Source organism: Mus caroli, chromosome 3, assembly GCF_900094665.2.
Source record: "Mus caroli chromosome 3, CAROLI_EIJ_v1.1, whole genome shotgun sequence".
NCBI classification, from domain to species: Eukaryota; Metazoa; Chordata; class Mammalia; order Rodentia; family Muridae; genus Mus; species Mus caroli.
In genome coordinates this window covers 146460568-146482550 of record NC_034572.1, presented here as the reverse complement: position 1 = coordinate 146482550, position 21983 = coordinate 146460568, and the positions used below count along the sequence as shown (strand labels likewise).

At 43.2% G+C, this 21983-nt stretch overlaps 1 protein-coding gene across 10 annotated transcripts in view; it reads left to right on the top strand.

The window, feature by feature from the left end:
* The window catches only part of St6galnac3 (ST6 N-acetylgalactosaminide alpha-2,6-sialyltransferase 3), a 513109-nt gene that overhangs the window by 237172 nt on the left and 253954 nt on the right, over positions 1 to 21983 (top strand). Inside the window, exons 1-2 of one of the 10 annotated variants that reach the window (XM_029475448.1) lie at positions 1023 to 1283; positions 2570 to 2610. The exons of the other annotated variants lie outside the window; for them this stretch is intronic. Coding sequence (XP_029331308.1) covers positions 2590 to 2610 — 21 coding nt within the window. The 5' untranslated portion in view covers positions 1023 to 1283; positions 2570 to 2589. Of the gene's footprint in view, positions 1 to 1022; positions 1284 to 2569; positions 2611 to 21983 lie in introns of those variants that run through there. 10 annotated transcript variants of the gene reach the window in all.

Below are 21983 nucleotides of genomic sequence, written 5' to 3'. Positions count from 1 at the left end.
GAATGAGCCGGTAGCTCCACCCTTGAGCAGGCAGGTTCCAGGCTGGGGGGAAGGGAGGCCACAGAGGGGGAGGGAGGAGAGAAGAGAGAAGGAAAAAACAGAACACATCAGGCTTAGACTTCTTTAAATGAGCTTAGAATACTTAAGGTCACCGACCGTTGTCAAAATAATCTAACTGAAAACCTGTTTTATGATATATTATTGACTCTCTCATGTAATTTATAGAGTACTATGTTAAAAAAAAAATGACAAGGGCCAGGGAGATGGCTTGGTCAGGTGCTTGGCTGTACAATCATGAAGACCTGCAGGTCTGTCCCCAGCACCTGCTCAGAAAACCCTGGAACTGACTAGTGCAGAGAGAGGTAAGGTCCTGGAATGAGACAGACAGACAGACACAGAGACAGGCTGAGAGAGACAGAGAGACACAAAGAGCACAGCACCATACAGGACAACTCCCAACCTCGACCTCTGGTCTCCCTGCATGCATAACCCAACACACCCAGTGTCTAATGGATTATAATGTGTGCTTGAGTTTTATTTGAGAAGCCTCATAATGAGAATGAAACTTAGAGATCTGTAAACATTGGATTTGAATACACTCTACCAGTTGTACAATGAGAAAACCCTCTTCTCCCATTGGTGCTCAAAATCTATGCTCTAGAAACTCAGAGAGAACTTGCCATGAAGAGAATTTTATTCTTAGAGCATCCTGCCAATTAAAATAGCCCATACAGAGTACGCTTGGAAAGTGGCCTCCGCCACTTATTTTTCTAAGATTCCACATTGACAGGGATAACTTATTATTTAGCCGTGACTGGTCTGGTCTAGTTTTATTGCCTCCCGCACTTGCTGACCCTATTGATTTACCCTGAAAGTCTAATTTAGTCCGGGAGACCACCTGTGATTTCTGTACATTTCACATGCGGAAGAGCATCGTTCTCAACAACTTGTTCTCTCTGATTTCCTTCGCACATGAGAGTTGATGTAGAAAAGACAGCTGAGCAGAGCTTGGCAGCCTTTCAAAAGCACGGAGCCAAGTCTCCATTTACTCACTCTAATTTGAAGCTCTGTATGCCGGGCGTAGCCACCCCTCTCCCAAACCACGTGAGACTGAGATCTCCCGAGACACAGCGAGGCTGCAGAAATTGAAATTACCTTGGCGTGATAGATTTTTCTAATCTTCTTTCTTTCCTGAAAACCAAGAATTTTGAAACTGCTGGTGCCAGTTTTATGCAGCTCAAGCAGATGAGGATGATGCACATAGATGGAGAGGTGGTTTGAGGGTGAGATTGCGCTCTGAGGTCTCAGGAGCTTTGTGTGCAGAAGTTTCTGTCCAGTCAGGCTTCCGTGGAATGTGTCTGTGTTGTGCTTCGTGTACTAACCCACGCACCAAACTAACAAAGCGCCTTCCTCTCTGTTACACAATACTTGGGTCTTCTGAAAAATACACTAGACCATGTGGTTGATGTGTCCATCAGAGTAGATGCTTTAAAACAGAAATGTCATAGTCAAAGCCAAAGATGTTTTGAGCTTCTCTTTATAAATTTTTACAAAAGAAACAAATGTGCATGTGGCTGAGAGTGCAAGAGCGAAGAGCAAGTGGAGGAGAAGCGCTCTGTTCTCTCACAATAAAACCTCCAGACCTTGAATGTCTTTTTAAAGAAGAGAATCCGGTCTTGGGCGGTTACTTGGATCTCATTACATAAGTCAGATACCACTGGGGGGCCTTGCACTGGAGACCAACAAGGGATCTAACCTAAATGCGCCTTGGGGAAGGGTAGAATTCCTGTAGGATGCTCAGCAGTGTATGTCAGTTGAATGCCAGATCCACTGTGCAAAGATGGCGAGTCAGGTGCCACAGGGACAACCCATTTTTAAGATTCCTTTAATGGTGATGTGTGTTCCCTATCATGTCCCTTTGGCATGTCCCACCTCCCCCTTGCTTTCTCTGAGGCTGCTTTTTGTGTTTGAGACTCTTGAAGAAGTGAAACCCCACAGGGGCAGAGAGTGGCCGTCAGTGTAAAGACAACATAGGAAGACCTTCAGGGAGATGCCTGCTAACCTGGGTTAGTGTCTGCAGATAAGGGGACATGATGTCCCTTCCTGTGCATGGGGACATGTGGAAGGTCCACAGCTGAGATCTGCAGTTGCTGAGACCTGAAGCTGAAGACCTTCTGAACACTGCTGTGTGCTATGGGTTTTTTTTTTTTTCCTGTATGTCCTGCATCATTGCTGCATAGAGCAGAGGTCCTCTGTCCTTCTATGCTTGGTTCATCTTGTCTCCTTAGCATTTCTGCTCTTGAACATTGGAACAGTTGTACTGATGGAAACCTGAAGCTGACACTGTATCTTCTTCAGCCATTGCTGTGATAGCATCTTGGCAATGTTAAGGGAGGGAGGATATATTTTGGATGATCATGGTTGGAAGCTACAGTCAGCATGATGCAGGCATTGTGGTGGTGAGGACAGCTCCAGCTGTGGGGGCAGGACCGTGAGGCAGCTGGTCACATTGCATCCAGAGTCAGGAAGCAGAGAGATTAACTGGCTTTCTCTTTTCCTTTTGATCCAGGCTTTGACTCAGCATAAGGAATGATGCCACTCACATTTAGGGTGAGTCTTCCATGTCCCAATAGGCGTCTCTAAAAGCACCCTCAAAGACAGTCTCAGAGGTGTGTCTCCTGGGTGACTGTAAATCCAGTCAAACTGATAATGAAGATTAGCCATTATATACCATAATACCTTGACAGTTGGCCTGCAAATATAACACAGACAGAAAAATAACTTTATGACTTAGATCCTTGGAGGGGCCAGGCCAGATAAGGTGAGATTTCTCTACATTATGTAGAACTGTACATCATTTAGGAAAGGAGAATTGTTTATGGTGCTCACAGTTTAATGATTTTGTACACATTTGGATGGAGGTAACAGTGGGTGCCAAAGGGGGACTGTTTCTGTGTTTTCCTGTTCTTTGGTTTAATTGATTTTTGATGTTGATGTCCCTGTGTAAAAAGAAGAGGCCTGGGCTCATAATCTGACCTTTCTTTTCCTTCTCAGAATCACATGATTGCATCACAGCTTGGACGTTTCTGCAGTTTTGAGTTGTAGGTTTTAGTGATAAACTTAGTTGCCAGTCTCTGGTCCCTCGCTCTGAGCAGCTCTTCTCCATCCTCAGCTCAGGACATTCCCTTTCTGCCCTCTCACCTTTGAGGCTGCTAATGTCCTAACCTAGAATCATACTTAATGTTTATATATAAATAGCATTGTATAGAGCATGATTACAGAAACTGAAAAATGGCAAACTGGATTGATGTAGTTTTGATCTGGTAGGATTTGAATGTGAACTAAATAGTATACAGTAGTGTTTAATTTTAAAGACTGTATTTTATTTTCACTTATGTGTACACGTTATTATATACTTGTGAGAGATGGTGCCCCTAGGGTTCAGAAGAAGGCATCAGACCCCTGGGGCTGGAGTTACAGGTGGTTGTGGATGCTGGGAACTGAACTTGTATCCTCTGTAGAAAGCACTTCTAACTGTTGAGTGTCACTCTAGCTCCATAGAAATGTTTTATTCTTAAATTTTCTGTTTGTGGTACATATTATGAAAGATCATGGGTTCTACAATGTATTTTGAAATACTTTAACACATACGCATATATAGAATTGCTAAGTGATAGACTATATAAAAATGTTAAATGTTATAGTATACCTGTGAGTGTAGGGATAGGGATACAATGTAGGGATAGGATACTATGTATATCCTCTTATCCATTTCATTTGGTACTGGCTTAAAGTTTTTCAAGATAAAAACTAACAATAATAAAAAGGCCGTGCCTATGATTCCAGCATGTGAGAGGTGGAGGCGGAAAGATCGGAATTTGAAGATCATCCTGGGCTTTGTAATGAGTTCCACACCAGCCCAGTTTACAAAGATCCTACCTCAAAATCAAAGCAGAAATAAAAAGTGAAACAGAACAAAAACAAACAAAACACTGAGGGAAAAATCCAACTTACTTCGAAAGCTACATTTTTAAAACAAGGTTAAAATAGTGACTCGTGCTTATAGCTCCCTTGCAAGATTTATTAAGTACTGGGTTCAAAAGACATATTTAAGCCTTCATTGTTTTAAAGTTACAACTAAAACTGGATAAGGTCATGAGTAAGGACGTTGGAAGTGCTCTCTGAGTGACACGTCTGAAAGCAGTCGCTGACACAGATGTCTTTAGCTCTAGAACAGTGGCCTATCTAACTAGAATCATCAAAATTGGGTATGGCGCCTTGCTCCTGCCAGGAATCTCAACACTTGGAGGATGAGGAAGCAGGACCAGGAGCTGTAGGATAGACTGGGCTACAGAGTGAGATGCCAGTGCAGAACTGAATTGTCTGAATTGTCAATAAGATGGCTAAATTTGAATTCTGTCTTAGATTTATAACAAAATAGGCAAGAAAAAAATATGCTTTTGTTTCTTACTACCCATTGATTGATCAACTATAGACATTACTTATCTGTACCTCTATATTAAAGTCAATCATAGGCATTGTTTGTTGATGCCTCTCTATTAGAAGGGGATCCAGCTCATCTTTAAAAAAAAAACATTGTATTGATTTTTTGAGAATTTCACATCATGCACCCTAGTCCCCCTCCTATCTGCCCTGCACCCTTGCAACCTCTTCTCCCAAAGAAAATATAAAACAAAAATAAACAAAATAAAAACTTTAAAAAAAAATCTCATTATGGAAGCGGTAGTGTGTTACAGTGTGTCCCATAGTACACCCATTTGTTCACACTTCTTTACGTGTAAATGTTCATTGCAATGAGTCATTGGTCTGGCTCAAGGCCTCTGGCTTCTGCTACAGGACGATGACTGGATTCTCACAGGACTCCTTTCAGACATCCTGTTGTTGTCCTGTGTCATGGAGATCCTGCAACTTTGGACTGGCTGCAGCAGTTCATAGATGGGATAGATGTTGGGTGGGCCAACTCAAAGCTCTGGATCTGGGCCTGGGTGGTAGCTGAGTTGATCAACCTTCCAGCTCTCTCCTGTGCCCATACCACCAGGGCCAGTTCTACTGTGCTGTCTGGGCAAAGTGTGGGGTCCCCCACCAAGTCCTGCAGCCAGTGATGGGCAAGACCAGTTCTTAATCTCTCACGACACCAGGGACAGATCTCCTGCCTGCCATAGGCGACCAGAAGCAAGGTATGGAGGAAGGGTCTCTCTCCCTCACCCATACCACCTCACCGCAGGTGAGTGGTGGGGCCACCAGCTCATCTTTTTATTATTCCAACTCTAATGTGGGTTAAACTTATGAACATGTGTTAACATCATTGTTTTGTCTTATGTAAAACATAAAATTTAGTGTTTTTACAGTCTAAGTATGGGTGAGGCTGACATGAAGCAAATACTAGCAAGTGTTATGGGGCTAATAACTGAACTTGCTGTTTTCAACATCTTGGGTTCCCGACACATTTGTCACTTTGATAATGTGGAGGATTTGCAGCATTGTATTCTCCTGTCACTCTCTTGAGGCTCAGTGATGAAGGACAGTACTAAGCCAGGCACCAAAGTTGAGAGTAGCATGTGGAGAGGCAAGGCCCTTTCTGTCCCACATCTCAGGACTCAGCATGTTCCCTGCAGTCAGTCCCAGGGATGTGCACGTCTGGATTGCTGTGTGAGCTGAGCGCAGCCATAGCGCTGTGCGTGGGAGGCTTTTCATGAGCAGCATCCCGCTTTCGCTAGTCTGATACACTTGGTTGAGCGTCTTCCTTTTCTTCGTCTTGAAAAACATGAAACTCAATGTTGTATAGCTATTAGAATTTTTGTTGTTGTTTGTTTCCTTTGGTTTGTCTTTTCTTTTGATGATAGACAATACCTCTTGAAGGAAACATTTGATTTGATTTCCTTTTGGAGATATTTCATTGACCCCATTTTTAGTTTCTTTTGTGGTTCTCATACTACTGTGGTTTCCAAGCTTAAAAATACTCGGGAAGATAATCTTCGAATCTAGATTGTCTTCATATCAGGTGTCTCATGTTCTATATGGCACATTTAATCCCACTGTGCTTAGGTTTTTATATGTGTTTCTAACTTTGATTTGCTTTGCTTTGTTTTTACTTTCTTTGTCAGATAGACATCTTTCCCTGTTCCCAGTTTGACATGTTTTTTTTTGTTTTGTTTTGTTTTTGCTTTTTTTTTTGCAAATGCAGTATCAGATTTATGTGTCCAGGAGAGTCCGGTGTGGACAATGTTATCCTTAACGTCTTTATTTCTTTTCAGAGCTCGGGATGAGTAGAAAAACCATAGATCCTGGTCAGCCTGGGACCTGCTGTTGTCTTGCTAAAGAATACATCAGCTGAAAAAATAAATTAGATGACCACTGTAATGATGAGCAAGCCATGTAATTTTATCTAAATGCAGCGACAGCATACAATTATAATGCATGAATTCTCAACCGTGGGAATGTCATATCCAGAGGGGGAGAAAATCGATTTTCAGGAGGCTGGAAATGGGGGGGAGGCGGAAGATCTTTAGTGGTATAATTTTCAGTCAAAAGCAAAAGCAAAAGCAAAAGCAAAAGCAAAAGCAAAATCAAAAGCAGTAGTACATAAACAGAAATTAGCCAAATGTGCTTTGAACATGTTAGGGGGAAGAAAACGAAAGTTGCTTCTGACCAATACAGTCTCACGATGTTTGCTTAGAATTTCTATCAAACCGTGTATTATAGTGATTATCGAAAGCCTGCAGCAGGGTGCACATAAGTTATACACAAACACTTAACTGTAGGCAAGGGACTTGAGCATCTAGAGCTTTTGACATCCACAGGACACCTTGGGTGCCAAGAACAGTTCGTCTGTGGCATTAGAATTTCATTGGGGTGAAAGAATAGCCAGGGTTCCCGTCAGTCTAAGCTGGCTCAGAGAGAGGGTCACAAATGGAAGGGGAACGTGGAGAAGCATGGATATCATGGTGACCAAATAGTGCCATTGTTGAGTTCTTTTTGCTTTTGCTTTCTTTCTTGTTCTCATTCGTTAGATGATTTCCAAGTTTTATATCATCAATGGACTCATTTCATGGGACCAAGGACTGAATCCATAGCATGTGTGTGTGTACAAATCATTTGTCCTACCAGTGAGCTTACCCCACAGCCCCATGTCACCCCCTTATTGCACAAGTGCCCCTGTTAGTGTCAACAGTGACGTTGCCGTTGCCTAGGCAGGTGTCCCTGCATTGTCCTGGGATGACACTGCTGTTCAGCATGTGACCACATGGGCTGTCTGATGCTTTCAGAGCTGGGTGCCACTTCCTCACAGGTTTACATTCACAGATGAATGTAAACCATGCGTTGCTGCTCACATCTCTCACATTCTCCCTGCCTAACTGGCTCCCCCCCACCCCACCTCCACCCCCGTTTGCCTTGCTTCTTTACCTCTGTCCAGGATCTAATTGCTAAAGTGCTAAGGAGCTTGAGCCCCTTTGATATTTTATTCCTCGGTGACCTCATCCAATTCAATCATTTTAAATCCTTCTGTACAACTGTACACCTCTAGCCGGGATGGAACCCAGGGAAAACCCAAGTAAACCCGTCAGACTTAACCTACTTCACCTGTGTTCTGCAGCGGGCGAGCTCTCTAGACCCTCTTAGCTTCACCTGCTATGAGCTAGTCTTCACTCTCCTTTCCCCACACTTCAGTCCCTGAATATTCTCAGGCTCTGTGTTTAGTAGGAAGTCGGGCTCAGACTTGCCCTTCCTTCTTCATCGGCTTGGCTGGTGCTTACGTACATGCGTGCATACGTGCGTGCGTGCGTGCGTGCGTGCGTGCGTGCGTGCGTGAGTGCATGTGTTGGGGCAGAGGGATTTTGAGAGACTCGTCTCAAAAGACAGCATATCCCAGCGTGGCAGAACAGGCTGGGCAGCAGAGACCTACCTGGAGTTCTGATGTGAGTCTCCCATTACCTGCTGACCTTCCTGTTTGGATGCACTATTGTTCCCTTAATTAGCTATGTGTTCAAAATGGTTTCTTCTCCACACTTTTTCTCCAGTCTTCCTTTGCCTGTAAGTGCACTGCCACCTTCTGTCTTTCCCAAGCCAGAGAACTAGCATGTGTCCTCGTTGTATCAATGCAAGCCTTCATCTACGTGTCCTCAAGCGTGCCATCCAATGTCCCCTCTTTACCTGCCCACCTTTCTGGAGTTACCTTGGCCCCCAGTCATTCCTGGCACCATTGGTTTCCACAGAGATTGCAGCCTGGTCTTGTGCTCACACTTGCCTTACTATCCCATCATGTCATCAAGAGATCTTTTAAAAATATAAGCCAGACCACTTTATTCCTGCCTTAAAGTTTCCCTCTAGCTTCGTCTGCAGTGAGAGCCCTGGCGTCAGCGTCTTCACTTCTGTGTCACTGGCCTGTAGACCCAGAACGTGATGCCCATTCCCGCCATGGTGTACTGATGTTTCTCCCACCCAAACACTTCAGATTCATCTTCACGTGGTTGGCTGTTCTTGCCTTAGAAACCTCAGCTCATTCCCTCAGACAGGTTCTCCTTAGACCATAAATAAGGGTGCTGCTCCCCTCCAGGGGCCACGTTACTCTGTTGGGTCCACTTGTTTGTTTTGATGCAGATTATGGTAGAAGTTCAGCCAATTGTGAGATCTCAGCTTAGTTTGAGTTTGTGGGGGGTAAGGATGAGGGGTAACTGGGTGTGGTCCCAGTAAGACAGCATTGTGAGGTGTGTGTCTGTAGAAGACTTACAGAACTGTACCTTTGAGGACCCTTGAGAGCCATCATTCCCCCAAACTGTAAACATCAAGGACAACAAAACCATGTCTTTCTCAAAGGCCTAAGGTGGGGTCAGCCACAAGAAGAGGTCTGCCATCACTTCTGGCAAGTCTCAAAGACAAAGATACCCAGAACCCTTTGAGCTTTAGAGCCCCAGCCTGTCTCCCCAGCCTACTGACAGGTCTTGAGCATCAATGGAGAATGATGATCTGGGGACACTGTTGCTTTGGCTGCTCTGTTGTTTTCAGCTTCTTCCCAGGCTCCCTTTCAGATATCATCATGCCAGGGTTGCGTTTCCCTCAAATGCTTGAGAATAAAGATCATGGATGCAGAGGTGATATGGAGGGACTTGGACATCCACCTTACTCCTTCCTCTTCTCCCTCTCGGATGCATAGGGGATATGGAGGATCCTGGATGTCCACCTTACTCCTTCCTCTTCTCCCTCAGTGTCCTGCTCCCACCTTAGCCTCCAGTGACTTAGTGAGTGTGGTCCTATGGAGGGACCAAGCCAGTTTCAAATCCTGGGGTGTGAGTCCCTCCAGCTGTGTTGTGGACACCCACCTTGCCTCCTTGGCTGGGTCCTACTTCCTTTCTGAAGGATCTGTTGGGTTGAGGAAGAGGAGAATTGTCCCTCACAGTTGGATGGTTATGATGATGTAGAGAATAGATCTGAGAGAAGTTATAGGGATGGATATGATCAAAATATGTTGTAAGAAATTCTCAAGGAATTAACAGAAGTATTAATTTAAAAACAGGGTTAACATGGTGCCATATCTGGCTGATAATGATTGCTTGGCCTTTAGCTGTTTGCAAAGAAGCCATACTGACCCCTGCTCCCCTCTTACATTTGAAATTATTTGGGATGAAATAAAAAATACCCCCATGGATGAATTTCTCTCAGTACAAATGATGTACTGTTAAATTTTCTTAAATACAACCCACAAGCTTTGGACCAGTGAGCATTCTTTGAAAGAAATGCTTTTATTTTTTTTTTCCAGTTGGCGAATAATATATATATCAATTGTGGATAAATCAAGTGGAAATTGTGTGTATTCATATGAAAGATAATTTCCATTTAATGCCTTTCCTTTCGGCTATGCCTGTACTGTGCAGTGGCTTTCTCTTCCACTGTGAGTTTTGCCGTGTGATTTTTCTGCGTGATGGAGAGCCTAAATCTGCTGGCTTAGATCTCTTATAGACTGCCACCTTCTCTACCAACCAAGAAACAGTGTGTTTGGGATTTTGCTTGGTTTGAAACAATTTATACTGGAAGAATTATAAAACGTAGAATCCATACTATGAATTTGGCTCACTCTGTATCGGAAAAGAAGTACAACTCATCACAGCCAAGGAGGAAACTTCACACGTCAGCCATCCAGTCAGTGCTTCTGATACATATTTCATGATCATGGCTGAGGGCTTTCCAAAGTCACGGCTGTATCATTCATTCAGTCTTAAACTAGAAGGTTATTCTTGGCTCTTCTTGTTGGCTCTCAGGCCTTCTCGCTGCTGATCTGCATGAACCATTTATCAAGTCAGGAGTTTAATCTATCAAAGTCAGCTTTCCTTTGTTCTGCCTCGCTCTGTCTTGCCTTCCCATATGGCAGTGCCTCTTGCGTGGGCACTGTTGGCGTTCCAGTGGTGATTTGGAATGCCGCGGTCTACCAAGCTTCTTCACTGTTTTACAAAATAACACGTTATGGAGTGAAGTCATATTTCATAGGAAATTATAATTATAAAGTTGACCAGTTTCTAGACTATTCCTTGATGATATTCCAAGCCTGCTGGTTGACAGGGTCCCTGGGTGTTACTGCCTACAGGTCCTGCCTTTCCAGATCACTCATTCTGAAAACCAGACTCAGCTTCACATCTCTGGCTCTCTTCTATCCTCTCCTGGCTATTTATTAACTCGTTAAATGCTCTGGATTCTGTATTCCGGATAGTCCTTGGTTCTGCCCACTATCATTTTTATTTCCTGGACTCATACTTCTGTCTTTATAGAAGGAAAATTGATCTAGTTAGGTAGCCCTTGGTGGGATCCAGATGTAGAGGCCAAAACTGATTAAGTGATCATGAACATTGCCTGCTATGCACTGGCCTATCTGTACCCAAGCTCTGGGGACATAACAGTGAGCAGGAGGGAAAAGGAAAAATCTATAAATGAACTCACAGCACTCTGGGGTGGAGAGGGGGGGAAACCAAACAGACTGCTATTGGTAAGTCAGATATGATAATCAGGCATTGCTGAATGCAGAAGAGAAGTCAAGCTGTGGAAGACCATGGGGAAGAGTGAGGTGGGTAGCACGGCTGCCGTTCTAGAGAATGTGGTGCTGAAAATGGAAGTTACTGGGGCGCCATGAGCAAACGTCCATCAAAGACACCCCAGCTCCACCACATGATTTCCTGAACATTCATCTGTACCCGTGCAGAAAGCAACAGGATCCCAGATTTCTCATCCACTCCCAACAGGTTTTAATCATCCTAAGTCAAAATACTGACTACAGTCTCCATTCCCAGTCTCCATTCCCAGTCTCCATTCCCAGTCTTCATTCCCAGCTTGTCAAGGAGAACATTGAGGAGAGCCACTGGGTTGCACTGGCCTTCATCTCAGCCATCTCCTCCTACTTGCCACCACATTAGATCATGAGTGACTCCAAAAAGCACAGGCACTGACACCTGGTGTCTAGCATCTGCTGCACTAGGGTGGGTGGCAGAACCTTGGAAAGTGGGGCCTTAAGTTACTGTAGGTATGGGCACTAAAGGGGATCCTGAGACAGCAGCCCCTTTCTGCTCCTTTGCTGTCGAGCCATTCCACCCTTCCTGATCATTGTCTGTCAGCATTCAAGTAAAGACTCCACTATATAAACAAACTCAAAGAAAAAAAATCACATGATCATCTCCTTAGATGCTGAAAAAGCATTTAACAAAATACAACACTCCTTCATGTTAAAAGCATAATAAAAGCAATTTACTGGAAACCAGTAGCCAATATCAAATTAAATGGAGACATACTTGAAGCAATCCCACTGAAATCAGGACAAGACAAGGATGCCCACACTCCCCATATCTAATATAGTACTCGAAGTGTTAGCTAGAACAATAAGACAACAAAAGGAGATAAAGGGGATACAAATTGGTAAAGAAAAAATAAAGGTATCACTATTTGAAGATGATATGATAGTATACATAAGCAACCCCAAAAATTCTACCAGAGAACTTCTCCAGCTGATAAACAACTTCAGCAAAGTGGCTGGATATAAAATTAACTTAAATAAATCAGTAGCCTTCCTTTATACAGAGAATAAACAAGCTGAGAACGAAATTAGGGAAACAGTTCCCCTTCACAATAGCCACAAATAGCATAAAATATCTCGTGGTAGCTCTAACCAAACAAGTGAAAGTTCTGTATGACAATAACTTCAAGTCTCTCAAGAAAGAAATCAAAGAGGATATCAGAAAATGGAGAGATCTCCCGAGCTCATGGATTGGCAGAATTAACATAGTAAAAATGGCAATCTACAGATTCAATGCAATCCCCCATCAAAATCCCTACACACTTCTTCAAAGACATGGAAAGAAAAATTCTCAAATTCATCTGGAAAGGCAAAAAACCCAGAATAGTGAAAACAATTCTTAACAATAAAAGAACAGCTGGGGGAATCACAATTCCTAACCTCAAGCTTTACTACAGAGCAATAGTGATAAAAAACAAAACTGTATGGTATTGGTACAGAGACAGACCCGTTGATCAATGGAATAGAATTGAAGACCCAGAAATAAAGCCATACACTTACTGTCACTTGTTCCTTGTCAGAGACGCCAAAAAATATACGGTGGAAAAAATGAAGCATCGTCAATAGATGGTTCTGGTCTAGCTGGCTGTCTGTATGTAGAAGAATGAAAACAGACCCATATTTGTCACCTTGTACAAAGCTCAAGTCCAAGTGGATCAAGGACCTCAACATAAAACCAGATACACTGAATCTAATAGAAGAGAAAGTGGGAAAGAGCCTTGAGCTCATTGGCCCAGGGGGAAATTTCCTAAACAGACATGATGAATAGCAGTCACCAAGTAAATGGGAGGCAGAGACTTACTCTCTCGTTCTCCCCGAACGCACATACTTACACACTTAAGGGAGGCAGACTTTCAGTCTACTGCCAAGAGTTTTTAGTCAACCAGAGGGACTCCATATTGGTGACATCAGGGCTCCAGTGATCAATGCTTCTACCTCTTTGGCTCTTGACTGATTGACAGCTTTTAACTATGCTTCCACCAGGATTCTCTAAAGGCCTAGTGATCTTCTGCACTTTATGGTAAAACTTTATTTTGTTTTTCCACTTGTGTGTGTGTATGTGTGTACATGTTTGCATGTGTGTGGGCTCATGTATATGTGGGTATATGGGCACGTGGGTGCATATGTATGTAGAGGCCTGAAGTGGATGTCACAAATCATCCCCATCACTCCTCCACCTTATTCAGTTGGGCAGGGTGTCGCAATCAAATCCAAAGCCCATCAATGCATGTAATCTTGTTAGCCAGCTTACTTTGTGAATCCCATGTCCACCTTGTTCACAAGGCATTTCTGAACTCACATCCTCACACTTATGGGAAAGCTCTTTAACCCTGACACCTCCTCATATGTGGTGACATTAACAGTGCTTGACACAGCCAGCCGCCCACCAGTCAAGTGTGTGTATCGTCACTTCCCAAAGGCTGTGGTGTTGAAAATGAGCAAGTTCAGGCCTCAATTTCAAATATCTTCCACTTCAGCTATTTCATTCAATAATGTAGTCATATATATGCCAGCTTCCTTGCTTAATAATGAAAATACAAAGTGTTGAAATAACATATTTCTGCTAGCTAGTCAATATTCAGTTATCAATTATCCATGTGAGACTACATTATGCATTAACTTGATGGGTGCTCTGCAGTGTATGGTTTGTGTGTTGCACGGCGGGCATAATTGCACACACTCATGCATAGTAAGCAGATGAGGGAATTTGTCTGGTGTGTGTATGTGAGTTATTAACACTGATCGCGTGGGTGTTTCGGGTTTAGAACCTCATTGGCCTTCTGGGAGTTAGCATCTCAGTTTCAAGGAAAATTTAAAGGCTTCCTCTCCTGTACTCCTTCCTGTTCATTTAATCCTGTCAAAACAGAAGTTTCACTTCTCTGGAAAAAAGAGCCAGAGGCTAATGAGAGGAGGGAAGGGTGGAGGTTCCTTGGCTTGGTGCTCTGACTTCTTGTCAAATGAATGACAAATGAAGTGTAAATGAAGAAACATTTCACACATCTGTTTATAATGGTGGTTTTAAAAGTGTAACTGAATCTGTCATACTAGTCACATTCAGTGCACACCTCAGTAATGTTGTTGCATTTGTTTGTTCACATTGTTACTGTCTGCAGAGCTGTCCTTTGCCTTTGTTCACTTTGTTACTGCCTGCAGAGCTGTCCTGTGCTGCACTCACATTGGTTTGTTCACATTGTTAAGTCTTTTAGAGCTGCCCTGTGCTGGGCTCCTGTTGCCTTTGTCGTTACTTCCTGCAGAGCTGTCCTGTGCTCTACACTGCAGCTTAGCCCTTTAATAGCACCTCTCCTCCATTTCCCTCACTGCAGCAACTACCATTCTGCTCTCCCCTCCCTTGCCTATGCCAGCAGCCTCAGCTCTGTGGGAGCATCAGTGTGTAAGGTAGGATGGGTAGATTCCATTGGACATGAAGTCCTCTCAGTTCACATTGTCTCATTGGATAGAATCTTTCTTTTCCTGCTTAGCAACAGTTCCTTGTATTTGTAAATTATCATTCACACACCTGTGCATACCTGGGTTTTTCATCCCTATTGGTTGCCATGGCTTTATTTTTATCTAAGTGCAATTTGAAAATACACAGCATTTAAATGAGATCTGTTTTCAGTTTTCTCTCTATAAAAATTACGGAAGACTATTTGAATTCACTTGAAAACTCTGGAAATTCATTATCATTTTTCTTAGTTTCTATTGCTGAACTAAAACATCATGCCCAAAGCAAAGAGAGGTAAGGGGGTGGGGCGGGGGAGATGGCTTACTTTTTACTACTCTCAGGCTGTGGAGGAGTGATGCCTGCTGGCTTGTTCTTCATGGTTTGTTCATTTTGCTTTCTTACAGTCTGAGACCACCTGCCCAAGGGTGGCAGTGGGCTGAGTTCTCACATACCCATCATTAGTCAAGAAAATGCCCTAAAGACTGACCACAGGTCAATTTGATGAAGGCATTTTCTCAATTGAGGTTCCTCTTCCAAGATGTCCTCAGCTGTATCAAGTTAACATCATTTTAAGTTCCTTGTTCTAGATTGTTATTTCCTGAGGAAACTGGTAGCAAAGATTCCTTCAAACAGATAAAAAATAGTTAAAAGGTGTTGAAAACAACCATTTACAATTTTAACAACAGATGCTGAGTGTGTTTGGCAAATGGGTTAAACAAACCACAGAAAATGGATGGTTAGTAATCACTGCAGAGTTAAGGAGAACTGGGAACGACAGTCTGTCCCTTTAAGAACTCTGAGATTAGATTCCTTGCTGGACATGTTGAGGGTAAAGTGCACAGTTTTGCTTTTACAGTGCCGCAAGTGTTGCTTCCTGTGATATGAGCTAAATGGCATGGCTCAGAGGTCTACACCAAAAAACCAAAACAACAACAACAACAAACCGTACCTGGTCATATAAGTGCGATCTTTTTTAAGAATTGTTGAAGGCTGTGAATGTGGCTGTAAAAATGTGCTCTAGAGCTTGTGTAGTAATGGCAGTCATAATCCTTTCATTTTTCTGCATTCTAGAAATCGACAGAGCTATTTATGTTGCCTTCAGTTCTTTGAAGATTAGGTTCATTAATTTAATTTGTGGTTATAGTTCTTGTGTCAACTTTGTTGACATATGTGTTGATAACTATAATCGTCTAATTCTCTTGTTCATTGTCCTTTAGTCCCTCCCCATGATCTCTTTCCTCTCCTCATCCTTGGCAGTATGTCTGTGGTCATGGAAATGGTAGTTTCCAGCATTAGAAAACATCAATGCCTTGCTGCTTCAAACCCAGTCCTTGGCTTCTCTTTTGATACCGCATGTTTTTTGTTTTTTTTTTTATTAAAAAATTAATTTACGGAATTATTCTCCATAGAGTTCAGTTCAAAATTACTTACCCCTTATGGCATTATAAACTGGTTGGTTTGTGAAATACTCTGTTTTTAACATGCTTAGGGATCAGAGGTCATTCTCCACTACAGAGAAAACTTGAGGAGCAGCCTGAGAAATATCAAATGCTGGAAGGAGATGGGAGAAGAACACTATTATGAACCAGATGACACTGTCTTGTGTGAAATAAACCCAAGCAACATCAAAAACCCACAGTGTGGTGGTTTGAATATGCTTGGCACATAGAGAGTGGCATTATTACAAGGGGTAGGCTTTGAGACCCTCCTTCTAGCTTCCTGGAAGCCAGTCTCTCCTGGTTGCTGTTGGATCAAGATGCAGAACTCTCAGTTCCTTCTCCATGTCTGTCTGCAGGCTGCCATGCTTCCTGCTATGATGATAGTGGACTAAACCTCTGAGACTATGATGATAGTGGACTAAAACTCTAAGACAGCCCCAGTTAAATGTTTGCCTTGGTCATAATGTCTCTTCAGAGCAATGGAACCCTAGCTAAGACACATAGTTTATTATTCTTATCATTGTGTCTATTGCCTATAAACTGTATACAGAATTCTGAGCCCAGCATGGATGCACATACCTGTAATCCCAGCACTTGGACAGGTAAGGCAGCTGGATGACAGATGTGAGGACAGTTTAGGCCACATAATACATTTGAGGCTGACAGGAGCTACATAGTAAGCCCCCATTTAAAAGAACAACACAAAACAAAAACAGTAAAAAAGACACACCAACAAAATAACAAAAAATTGAGAGTCCTTCTTGGTAGATTTTTCCTTTGATGAGTATGAAGTTTCCTTCCTTATACTTTTTGGTAACTTTTGGTTGGAAGTTGATTTTATTCAATATTAGAATGGCTTCTACAGCTTGTTTCTTGCCACAATTTGCTTGGGAAATTGTTTTCTAGCCCTTTACTCTGAGGTAGTGTCTGTCTTTGACATTGAGTTGTGTTTCCTGTATGCAGCAAAATTCTGGGTCCTGTTTATGTTTCCAATCTGTTAGTCTGTGTCTTTTTATTGGGGAATTGAATCCATTGATGTTAAAATATATTAAGGAATAATGACTGTTGCTTCCTTTTATATTTGATGTTATTTTTATGTTTGTGTGGCTATCATCTTTTGGGTTTGTTGAAGGATTACTTTCTTGCTTTTTCTAGGGTGTATTTTCCCTTCTGGTGTTGCTGTTTTCCATCTATTATCTTTTGTAGGGCTGGATTTGTGGAAAGATATTGTGTAAATTTGTTTTTGTCATGGAATATCTTGGTTTCTACATCTTCAGTTATTGAGAGTTTTGCTGGGTATAGTAGTCTGGGCTGGCATTTATGTTCTCTTAGGGTCTGTATGATATCTGCCCAGGATCTTCTGGCTTTCACAGTCTCTGGTGAGAAGTCTGGTGTAATTCTGATAGGTCTACCTTTATATGTTATTTGATCCCTTTCCCTTATGCTGTTAATATTCTTTCTTTGTTTTGTGCATTTATTGTTTTGACTCTTATGTGACTGGAGGAATTTCTTTTCTGGTCTAATCTATTTGGAGTTCTGTAGGCTTCTTGTATGTTTATGGGCATCTCTTTCTTTAGGTTAGGGAAATTTTCTTCTATTATTTTGTTGAAGATATTTACTGGCTCTTTAAGTTGGGAATCTTGTCTCTTTTCTATACTTATTATCCTTAGGTTTGGTCTTCTCACTGTTTCCTGGATTCCTGCTTGTTTTGGGTTGGGAGCTTTTTGCATTTTCCATTTTCTTTGATTGTTGTGTCAATGCTTTCTATGGATCGTCTGCACCTGAGATTCTCTCTTCTATCTCTTGTATTCTGTTGGTGATGATGCTTGAATCTATAACTCCTTATCTCTTTCCTAGGTTTTCTATCTCCAGGGTTGTCTCCCTTTGTGATTTCTTTATTGTTTCTATTTCCATTTTTAGGTCCTGGATCAATTCCCTCACCTGTTTGGTTGCGTTTTCCTGTAATTCTTTAAGGGATTTTTGTGTTTCCTCTTTAAGGGCTTCTACCCGTTTACCTGTGTTCTCCTATATTTCTTAAAGGGAGTTATTTATGTTCTTCTTAAAGTCCTCTATCATCATCCTGAGATGTAACTTTAACTCAGAGGCTTGCTTTCCTGGTGTGTTGTGGTATCCAGGGCTCACTGTGGTGGGAGAACTGGGTTCTGATGATGCCAAGTAGCTTTGTTTTCTGTTGCTTATGTTCTTGCCCTTGCCTCTTGCCATCTGGTTACCTCTGGTGTTAGCTGGTCTTGCTGTTTCTGACTGTGGCTTGTCCCTCCTGCAAGCCTGTGTTTTAGTACTCCTGGGAGACCAGTTCTCTCCAGGAGGAATTTGGGTATGGAGAGCTGTGGCACAGGGTCAGCTCTGGGTGCAGATGGGACCTGAAAGGATCCTGTCCCTGGCTGTTCCTTGGTTCCTGTGTCCTGATGGCTCTGGGCAGGTCCCTCTTTGACCTGGAAACTGAGCAGAAGTGGTGGTCTTACCTGTGCTCACAGGTGTGTTGGCACTCCTAGGAGAGCAGCTCTCTCCCAGTGCTATTTGCCTACTAGGAGACCAGCTCTCTCCCAGTGCTATTTGCCTACTAGGAGACCAGCCCTCTCCCAGTGCTATTTGCCTATGGAGCCCTGTGGTACAGGATCGGATCAGTTCCTGGAGCAGATGGAAACCATAAGGATCCTGTCTGTATCTTCCCATCTTGTATTGCCTTTTAGGTGCTTTTTAAAAATGATGTCTTCCTAAGATGCTTTTCGCTGGGTGGTTCAGTTTCTGGGAGCCTCCAAGGGTCCAGGTTACTTGAGTCTTTTGGTCCTTTTTGTGGAGTCCTTGTTCTCTTTAGGTCCTTCAGTCCTGCCAACTCTTTCATAAGACTTCCTGAGTTCATTCTAATATTTGGCTGTGAATTTCTGTATCTGTTTCCACTGGGTCCATGTACTACATTTTAAATGGGGCAGAAGTTCAGAAAGGTTTTGCTGTTATGAACCCTCAAAGCATACTTACACGTTGCAGAGCACTATCATGCTTTCAGTCAAGAATGGATGCCGTAGCCAGATGAAGCATGCCTTCTATTTTGGCACTTGGCCTTAAGGGCTGCCGTGCAGCTTGGCTTGCCATAGAGTGTGCTTATTCTGCATGCTGCAGGAGCTGTAAAGTTGCAGATGAGAACCACAACCCCTGGTCTCCACGGCATGCAACCTGAGTGCTCACAATATTATGGATACAAACATATCCTACCAGCAGGCACCCCAAAGCATGATATAAAGATGAGAAAGTACATCTTCCTTTCATGGTGCCACAGGGACAGTTGCTGCAAATCGGACTTGTAAAGTGCTCAGCACAGTGAACCCAGCTAGGCATTCCATTTTGCTTTCTGCTACTGTCTGCCTAGCACCCGGGTGCTGCTGTAAGAGGCCCGCAGGGAGGACATTTACATTGGCGGTTACACTCCACGCTCTAGTGTAGGCTTGGCATTTCTCCCCATAGACGGCTAACTAGTAAATATTTTCTGCATCTGTCACAACTGCACAACTCTGTCATGAGGCCTCACATTCTTTTGCTGTGATATAGATGGTATGCAAACACATGATTGCAGCTGTGTCTCCACAAAATTAAATTGGCAGAGTCATCCCAGTGTGCCCTACACTGTTGCCTGTTCCCAGCAGCCTTCTGAGGCACTAAATTTGGATGCTGACAGGTGCAGTTTTCCTGGCTTGGATGTTTTCCCTTTCATTTCATAGTTATGCTAACCCCACCTGACAGAATCAACTGAGGGAGAGGTCATTTTGGCTCACCATCGCAGGTTATACTGTGTGTCATAGCGGGAGCAGTAGGGGCTGGAGGTAGCCAGAGCTGGAGGCAGCAGGTCAAGAGGCAGATAATCAGAAAGAAGAGCTTGGCACATGCTTGTGCTCAGCTCTCTTTTCCTGTTTGACCTTCAAGGACTCATGCCTAGGGAATGGTGCTGCCAGTATGGGTGAGCCTTTCTTTCCCAGTTAACCTAATCAAGATAACTGCACAGCCAGGCCCATCTCCCAGATGATTATGGATCTCATCAAATTGACATTGAGATTGTCTATCTTACTCTATTGCCCCAGCTCAAAATGGTCAGTCTTCAGTTCCTGGAGCTCATGTTTTTGAAGAAAGAAGCTTCAGGGATCCCCAACCAGAGTCTGGTGGTGTTACCCCAACTCCCACATAGCACGCCTGGGTCTCTGCTGGCTGTAGATCTCTATTTCTGTCTCTGTCTTTGTCTCTCTCTCTCCCTTTCTCCCTGTGTGTGTGTGTGTGTGTGTGTGTGTGTGCTTTTTGGTTCTGCCCCTTCCCTGGATCCCAGTCATCTGCCACAGTACTTGGGGCACAGGAGGCACATCACATACATTTATCTACTGCTTAAAGGATGAAATTATCTATCTCTCATTCATTTAGGGATCTAGGTCTAGCAGGTGAAGTTTATTCCAAGATTTACAACCTATGAGTCTTTGTTCCAAGATTCCAAAATGGAACAATATAAACCCTGCCGCTAGTAACCTCATAACACTGAGGAAAGCAGCCTCTCAGCTCCCCTTAGCTAAGTGGGGCTGTGACCAGGGCTGTGACCGGGGCTGTGACCGGGGCAATCGACTATCACTCTGTTCTCTCTGCTCCTTGACAGCTGCCTGGTGGAAGGAGTTAGCCACTCTCTGTTCCTGTCAGTGTCTTGTGCTGTCCTTTTGAAAGAGATTTCTTCTTATTATTTTTAAAATATGTGTGTGGGTATGTGTCTGCGTGTGTGAATGTGCATGTGAGCACAGCTACCGACCAGAGGCATCAGATCCCCTGGAAGTTCCCCACTGTTGGGAGTTACTAGATGTGAGTGCTGGGAACTGAACTCAGGTCCTATTCAGAAGCAGCAGGCACTCTTAACCCATGGGCCACCGCTCCAGCCCCAGCACAGGGCTATGCTTTGATGGTTTATAGATATTTTGGTGACTCTTCTCTCCTTCTTTTATGTTAGCTACTTTCTCATTGCTGTGAGAAAATGCCCAACTAAAGCAACTCAAAGAAAGGAAGAATGGTTTATTTTGGTTTGAAGTTTAAGATGGAGCCCAGCCCATCATGGCAGTAAGGTGTTCCTCTAGGAGTGGAGGTTGTTGGTCTCAGTTAGGAAGCAGAAAGGATCAATGTTGATCCTCAAGTGGCTTCCTCTATTTCTCTGTTTATTCATTCTGGGATCCCAGCCATGGCATGATGCCACCTGTAGCAGTTTCCCCCAATTAATTTAAATGTTAGTGCAACAAGAAGGCTGTGATTGGACAGGGAAAAGGGAGGCAGGGCTAGGAGTTTCAGTGGAGACAGGTAGGGGAGGAAGGAAGATGGAGGAGGAACAGGACGATCCAGATTCTGTGTGGCTTTAAATAGCCACAGGTGGTTATGATTATATTATAAGGGGTGGATAATTACAGGACAATTTGTCTTATCTAGGTGGGCAATTTATATCATTATCAATTGGCTCTGAAATTATTGTGTGGGCATCTTGTTAAATGAGAATTTACTGATATATAAATCTGACTGATTAATTATAAGCTTCAAGAGTTTTGATTTACTGGGTTAAGGGGAACTGTGACCTCTGACCACAGGGGGTGGATGGCTGAGAAGGCACGGGTGGCTCTGAGGCAGGCAAACCAGAGAAAGGAAGACTGCCTACTGGGGTTAGCCAAACAGTGGTCGGACCCCTGGGCAGTGAGTAGCTGGGTATAACGCAGGAATTTGTGTCTTTTTAAAATCATTTATTCATTATTATTTCAAAGACCCACCTAGGTGGGTCTTTGCTACTCATTTAAACCCCTGCGGAAACCTTCACCACCCGTCCCAGAATGTGTCTCCTAGGTAATTCCAAATCTAGACAGTTTGGCAGTGAACACTGACAGTCACCAGAGTAGTCCACTGTCCTGCCTTTAACTAGCAACTAGTCACCACAGTAGTTCACTGTCCTGCCTTTAACTATAGCTCAGTGACTAGTCACCACAGTAGTCCACTGTCCTGCCTTTAACTA